This window comes from Oryzias latipes, chromosome 24, assembly GCF_053564925.1.
Source record: "Oryzias latipes strain Hd-rR chromosome 24, Olatipes_Hd-rR_3.1".
Taxonomy (NCBI): Eukaryota; Metazoa; Chordata; class Actinopteri; order Beloniformes; family Adrianichthyidae; genus Oryzias; species Oryzias latipes.
In genome coordinates, this window is record NC_136260.1 from 14,276,936 (window position 1) to 14,284,592 (window position 7,657).

At 46.0% G+C, this 7,657-nt stretch overlaps 1 protein-coding gene across 1 annotated transcript; it reads right to left on the reverse strand.

The window, feature by feature from the left end:
- Positions 1-1,187: 1,187 nt before the first annotated feature.
- LOC101174719 (trace amine-associated receptor 1-like) lies at positions 1,188-3,398 on the reverse strand. Its single transcript, XM_004083633.4, has one exon. It carries the CDS (start codon positions 2,157-2,159, stop codon positions 1,188-1,190), a length of 972 nt encoding a protein of 323 aa, XP_004083681.3. The 5' UTR covers positions 2,160-3,398.
- Positions 3,399-7,657: the final 4,259 nt, after the last annotated feature.

Sequence of the window (7,657 nt, forward strand, 5' to 3'; positions counted from 1 at the left end):
CATTGGATCATGTAGATTTTAGTGGGATTGTAGAAGGCCATTTAGCAGCAGCAAGCAGCAGCAGCATGATAAACATCCAGTAAACTTGTTGCTTTATGCCGCTTTATGCCGCCCCTCCTATTATCACCCTCCTACCCCCCCCCCCTCCCTCTCTAACGTCCCTCTATCTTCTTCCCTCCTTTCCTTTTCCGTCCGGTCCAACACCAAAGATTCTCAAATATGATTCAAATGAATAAAGTCTGGCCTCGATTACAAAAGGGGTTTATTCAGACATACCTCTGGTTTGTCAGAAGATTCATAACCCCTGTTGTTATAGTAAAATATGTCCAATACAAGAGGCCCTCAGCTCTCATCTGTCTGCCCAGCTGTTGGACAGGACAAGTTAAAAAAAAAAAAAAAGTTCGTCTTTTTCTAAGCAAAACCATCAAGCATTTTTCGTAGCTGTTTTTGAAATACTGTAAGTTCTGAACAAACTTTTTTTTTAAATGTAGTTTTCTATTTTATAAAAAGAACATAAGTATAGAGTTAAGAATGAAAATCTGAAAATGACCCATAATGCGATGTAGCGGAACAAAGAAGTCATACAGGAATGCGTCCGCACCGCAGTCAGCATAATCATGAGCAAGCTGAAATACGGGTACGGGCGTTGGTTTTGAGTTGTCTTTTCTCTGTTTAAATCCCACAGCTAGTATTAACAGTAAGAAATGTAAAAACATTCAATTATCAATATTTATTTTAGGAACAACATAGTCTGCTGTGTGTATATTGTTTTATATTATAGACAATGTGATATAAAATAGCAAGTTATTTTATATTTGGATTTTTCATTTTTCCTTTGTAGCATTGTATGATTAATTATTAGATGCAAGCATCTGTGGCACAAATTACATCGTGGGTTACAAGGTTTAAAAAATCTATTTTTATACACAAGAAAATGAAAACAACAACCAAAAATAACATAAAAGAGAACAGTTTTAAAACTCCCCAAAATAAAATATTACAGAATTTCAGTTTGTTAGAGAATTGGAATACAATAAAACTTTTAAGCATCAACTAATGTTTGTGAACCCAAACTCCATCTTCTAAGGATGAACAATGCAAAGGTTTTGATGAAAGAAGCTTTATTTTTTATCAGACAACAAAAAAAATCTAATAACATCTTTCCTTTCCTAAACATTTGAATTCTGTCATTGGAGTTTAAAGTTAGAACAATTCCATTGAAATATTTTTCCAGAAATGATCATTTTAAAAGCTGACCTAAACCAGCTGTAAAAGAAACCATAAATGAATGGGTTGAGCATTGAGTTGCACAGAGTAAACCAGTTCAGTGTTTCGTACAGCGGTACAGACACGCCACCTAACACCTGCAGGGAAAAGCAAAGAAAGAAAGGCAGCCAACACATGAGAAAGACTCCCATAACAATGGCCAGAGTCTTTGTGGCCTTCCTTTCCATGTGGCTGACAGTTGCTGCAGAGTTTGTGTTCTGGATGCTGCGAGCCTGCCTCTGTGCCACAAAGAAGATCCTCAGGTAGATGTAAATCATTATGAGCACTGGGAGATAAAAGGAAAAGACAGGCGCCATAACCTTTTCTAGCACAACATCAGAAAAGCAGTCATCTTTACATTTTTCTTGTTTTAACTCTGCAACCACAAATCCAATGGCAACAAAGATGGAAATTCCCCAGCTCATCGTGATCATGACCGCAACGACCCGAGTGCTCATCCGAACTCTGTACGTTAGAGGCTGACACACTGCATAGTATCTATCCACAGAAATGCAGCACAGGTTAAATAAGGAGGTTGTGCTCAGAACCACGTCAAAACTGTCTCGAATTTTACAGAATATGCCTCTGTCGTACAAACAGGAGCTGAGAGCAAACACGATGCTGATGGGAAGCACCACAAGTCCAACCAGAAGGTCGGTCACGGCCAGAGAGAGGATGAGGTAATTTGAGGGAGTGTGGAGCTGCTTGAAGTAAATGATGGCAATGATGACAAGCAGATTTCCACAGACTGTGACAACTGACAGCGAGCCCAGAAACATGTACAACAAAGAACATTTCGTAGAGGAAGTCCTAGTCAGCATCTCAGAAATGTTATTTCTTTCATAACAAGGATGGACATCAAAATCAAGATTAAAAGTAGATCTTGCTTCCATTGCTCTCTGTTTGCCAGCTAAAACAATGAATCAGTGAAAGCAGAATTACATCCCAAAAGCTAAAAAAAAATGATTTTACTCAATAGAAACCAGCCAACATTTCATTTAACCACACCTGCAATGCTCTTGCTGATACTATAATGCAAAAACCTGCCTCACTTATCTCCCTCTTCTGTGATAACGTCACCATGAGTTTGTCCAATCAGACAGAGGTAAACTGCAGACCAATGACGATTCAATGTTTTTGTTTTTGCCAACAGGAATCTAAAAGTTTCCAAGAATGGAGATCCCTTATTCTTTTTTTTTTTTTTTTAACTTGTCCTGTCAAACAGCTAGGCAAACAGATGAGAGCTGAGGGCCTCTTGTGTTGGACATATTTTGCTTTAACAAGAGGGGTTATTCATCTTCAGACAAACCAAAGGTATGTCTGAATAAACCCCTTTTGTAATTGAGGCCAAACTTTATTAATTTCAATCATGTTTGAAAATCTTTGGTGTTGGACCGGACGGAAAAGGAAAGAGGGGAAGAAGAGAGAGGGACGTTAGAGAGAGGGGGGGTAGGAGGGTGATAATAGGAGGGGAAGGGGGGTAAGACCATGAAGCAGCATAGAGCAGACAGGTTTACTGGTTGTTTATCACCACGGTACGGTTCAAATGTAGTACAAAAAGGGCGGGGCCTGTTCACACACACTCAAATATTATCAACACACCTGCTAGCTGCAAAAATGTCCACATGTCAACATGCACACAAAACAGATAGTGTTCACGAACGCATACCTATGCCTTTAAACCAACTAGTGTGAAATCTTTCATTCATTCAATCATGCAAACTATTAGTGCAAAGGTGAGCTAACACCTGTGCTCAAGTGAGTGTTTATGTTCTTCTAAAATGGATGGTGGAATGTGAAAAGAAGGAGGAGGAGCGCCCAGCCACCCCCACACCCAGACCCCCGTCGCAGCAGCAGCGGCAGCCGGAATTCCCCCAACGCCATACGGGAACAGGCAGGGAACAACCGCCCCCCGGGCGACCAAGACCGCCACCCAGGCCAGGGCCAGCAGGACCGCCGCGAGGCCCCCAGAGCCAGAGAGCAGGGAGGCGCAGAGGGAAAGAGAGCGCCGCCCCAGCCCAGCCAGGAAAGCAGCCCCCCGCCGGAAGAGCCCAACGCAGGGCCCCGCCGGAGAGGGACGCCCACAGCCCCAGACGAGCACCCCATCACCACCCAGGAGTTCCGGGCATCCCCCCGCCCCGACCCCAGGTACGAGCCAGGACCCCCCAAGGGACACCCGGCCCAAGGTTGGTCCAGGTAGGAGCAAGGCAGGGGCCCGCCGCCCCCGCCCAGCAGGGGGGAACCCCGGGGAAAAAAGGGCGGCCCACAAGGGGTGTTATAAATATGGCCCGACCAGGCTCGGCCATGTTGGAAGTTTGGCGGGGCCCAGCGCTCAGGGTCAAGGACCAGGACCCACCCCCAAGGGACACGAACACCCCCGGCTCAGGTGTAATATGAACCCCCCCACCGTGCGGAGAGAGCACCGCCGGGCCCAGGGAGCCGGCACCCAAGGGACACGGCCGCCATCGCCAAGGGGCCCGCACCCCCCACCAGGGAAGGGGTAGGGGACAGATGGACCCAGGTCCCACCTTCCTTGTAAAATGTGTGTGCGTGTATGGGTGTTTGAGAGGGTGTTTGTGTGCATGTGTGTGTGTTTATGTTTGAATGTATATATTGAAGGGGGAGGGGTGTGTGTACTAAGGGGGGTGCAGTTAAAATTGGCGAGTAGGGCACTAAGGGGACATCTCCTGATTACTCACAGTGATGTCCCCTCACCCTCCACACCAAGGGGCCCTAAATGTCTAAGGTGCGGTTAAAATTGGCGGGTAGGGTGCCAGGAGGACATCTGCTGCTTGCTTGCAGTGATGTCCAAGCACCCCCCCTACCAAGGACCCTACATGTCTAAGGTGCAAATAAAACCGAAAGAGGGGGGGCCCACTCCATACGGCAACCATAGGAGGGGGGCCACTCCCAAGTAGCCCCCCCCCAAGACGCATCGCAGGCTAGACCCCCCACCCCCTCACCCTAATATGAGGTTATATGAGGAAGGGGGTAAGTTGGGGACAGCTGGTAGACTGTCCCCCGGTGGTCAAACAGCCGTCCCCCAGCCCACCCCCAGCAAAGGGGCCAGGGCCACCCAGCCCAGGGGCCCCACCCCCGGAGGCGCCGACACCCCAGGCCCGGCACCACCCACCCCACACAGAGAGAGAGGAGCCAGAAAGCGTCGCCCCCCCCGGAGCAAGCCCAGGCCCCCACCCCCAGACGCCGGCCCTAGAAGAGCTCTGGTCAGGCCTCGACGGGACCGAGGAGGCCAACCGGCCGAGGCAACCACTGATTGCCTCAGCGGAGACCCCGACCCGCTAGCCCCCCCGACCCGTACCAATAATGGGCCCCCCCTCCCCCCCAGAACGCCCCCCCCACAGGACAGGGCCGACAAGCCCCCCACCCCACCCCACCCCAGACCCCGCAGCCGAAGCGGGTGACACCCAGAGCGACCGGGGGCCCCGAGAGGGTTGTCCCGTCCCGTCCCAGAGCCAGGGAAGGGCCGATCCCAGCCCCAGGTGCAGATGGGCAGCCCATCCGGCGCCGCTGGGCCCCCCCCCCGAGCAGGGGCCCCCGCCAACCCCCCCCAGCACAGGCAAAGGGACCACTCCCCCAAGCCAAGCCAGAACACCACCCCACCCCCCCACCACGCACCCCCACACCCAAGCCCAGAGGACCACGCAGCGCCCCAGCCCGCCCCACCCAGGCACCGGACCCGACCCCCCGACCAACGGAGCCCCCCACCGCCCCCGCCAGGCACCGGAAGCCCCGACCCCCACCCCAAACCACGGCAGAAGGGCAAGGAGCAGCGACGACCAAGCCCTCCACCCCCTAAGTCATGGAGTCAACCACAGGAGACCAGAGAGACTGAATTCTTTCAAAGTTACTTGAGCTTTGGGCTGACATTTTTTCCAAGCTGATATGATCAAACAGCAGATTTCTGTGTTGACTTATGTTTATATTTTTCTTGTTTTTCCAATTTATTAAAATAGTTTTTTTGGCAATACAAAGAGTTATGAAAATGATAGATGCTAATCCTTTTTCTTTATCGATGGCACTCATGTCACCAAGCACACAAAGTGACGGTGAGGCCGTGATTGAAACCTTAAGCCAGACTGATAAATCGGCACATACCTGCTGCCAGAGAGCCTGGACAGGAGTGCAGAACCACAGTGCGAGCATGTAGCTGTCGGGTAGATTATTATCACAGTGCTCGCAAATGTCTGAGTTACTGAGACCCATCTTGAACATCCTCTGTCCAGTGTAGTAAATTCTGTGAAGAGTTTTGAGATGGATTAGCTGCAGATTTGGACTTTTTGTCAGTTTAAAGGTGTTTAGACAGAGTTCTGACCAGAAGCTTTCATCTGTGCTGATGCTCAAATCTGCATCCCATTTTTTTGTTGGAAAGGCAATATTGTTATCTAAATTACATAAAAGTTTGTATATTTTGGAGAGAGTTCTATTCATTGAAAAATTAATCAGAGTGGTAACTACATCTGGTAGCTTTAAATCGTCCTCTTTAATTTTATACTTTTTAGTAATACTTGATTTAAGTTGCTGATATTCCAAGAAGTTATTTATTCCATGTTTGTCTTGAAATTCCTGGGGAGTTATGAATCTTCTATCAATAATTACGTGCTCTAGTTGTTTTATGCCCCCTGCTTGCCAAGCTGGGAAGTGAATCATTTTTTTGTTTATGAGGATGTCTGGGTTGTTCCAGATGGGTGTCATTTTACACGGTTGAATTGATGATTTTGATATTTTGAGAAATTCCCACCAGGCTGTTAAAGTGGCATTTATATTAATGCTTTTGAAACAATCCTGTTTTTTAACTGTTTGGCTAATAAATGGAAGATCTGACAGGTTGATCTTTCCACATAACGCCTGTTCCAAGTCTAACCATGAGTTGGTTTCTGGATTATTTTTTAACCATTTTAAGATATATTGTAATCTATTTGCAAGAAAGTATTTGTGGAAGTTAGGTAATTCTAATCTTCCACAGCTTTTTGCAGATTTTAAAGTTTTTAGACTAATTCTTGCAGGTTTGTTGTTCCATAGAAAGCTTGATATGGATGAGTCTAATGTTTTGAACCATTTTAATGGCGGTTGTGTGGGAATCATTGAGAAGAGATAATTAACCTTGGGTAAGATTTTCATTTTAACCGTGGCTACCTTGCCCATAAGGGACAGAGGCAGGTTGGTCCAGCGTGTTAGATCGTCCTGTATGCTCTTCAGTAATGGGGTGTGGTTTAGCTGCACCAGTTCTGATAGTTTGGGGGAAAAGTAGATACCCAGATATTTGATATTTCCTGTTTTAACTGGAATTGTGAGTCTTTGTGTCAGGGTCGGGTGGTGGACACAAATGCAGGACGCCAGCGGATACGTATAACTCGAATTTAATCGACTATTGTCGTGAGAGAACAAACAAACGAAACGATCCTGTGACCATGACTGGGTTGACAAAGAATATATACAGTGACTAAAGTGGAAACAGGTGAAAACAATCAATGAGGTAAAGACAACGAGTGTAACTAGTGACCAGAACCGGAAGTGTCAAACTAAAACAGGAAGTGAATCAAAAAACAATATCGGCCGCCCTGGCCCCTGCTGGTACCTAACACTTTGTTCCATATTCCTGTTGAGTGGTAATAAAACAGACTTATTCCAATTAATGGAATAGTCTGATATGGAGGAGAATTCATTTATGATCATTGCTGTTTCATTTACAGAATGTAAATTCCTTAAAAACATTAATATGTCATCCGCATAAAGACTAATTTTATGATGGCTGTGTTTGGTTTTTATTCCTATAATGCTCTCATTCTGTCCTCATTTTTTCAGATGAGGAACCGATGGCAAACGTGAAAACCATGTTTTTAAACTGTAACCTAACACAACAAAAAGATTTAAAGAAATATATGTAAAGCGAAACATTACGATTTTTATTGTCAAAGTGAAAGCGATGAGGAGACACTGCATAGTAAGGTTCAATGCCTTCTCTATTCTCTATTATGTAGGGCCTCCAACAAAAAAGCTAAAGTTACGATCAAATAAGCCAGAGAAGTTAACAACAAAGTGTTGCAACTGAACCGTAACAAAATAAACAACCCAGAAGCAATTCAGCACTTGGCGAGTGAATAATAAATATTTATAAATGAATTTACTTAGCAGGAATTTAATCTTTATTTTCATTAAGGTGGCAGTGGAGTAAAGCTTGTAGGGTATGAAGTTAGGGAAGATTGTTTGTAATCCAAACAGGAAGTAGGTATCACGTTTGTGATATAGTTCCAATGGATCCTTGCTCTTCCTATGTTCCGGGAAGAGCAAGGTTGCAGACCTGGTCAAATTCCCAAGTGTTCAAGCTTACAGTAATGGCTGCAGGCCTCACTGTTGTGAATTCTTTGATTGG

Coding starts and splice junctions, on each gene's coding strand:
- LOC101174719 (XM_004083633.4), bottom strand. CDS start 2,159: ATGGAAGCAAGATCTACTTTTAATCTTGATTTTGATGTCCATCCTTGT.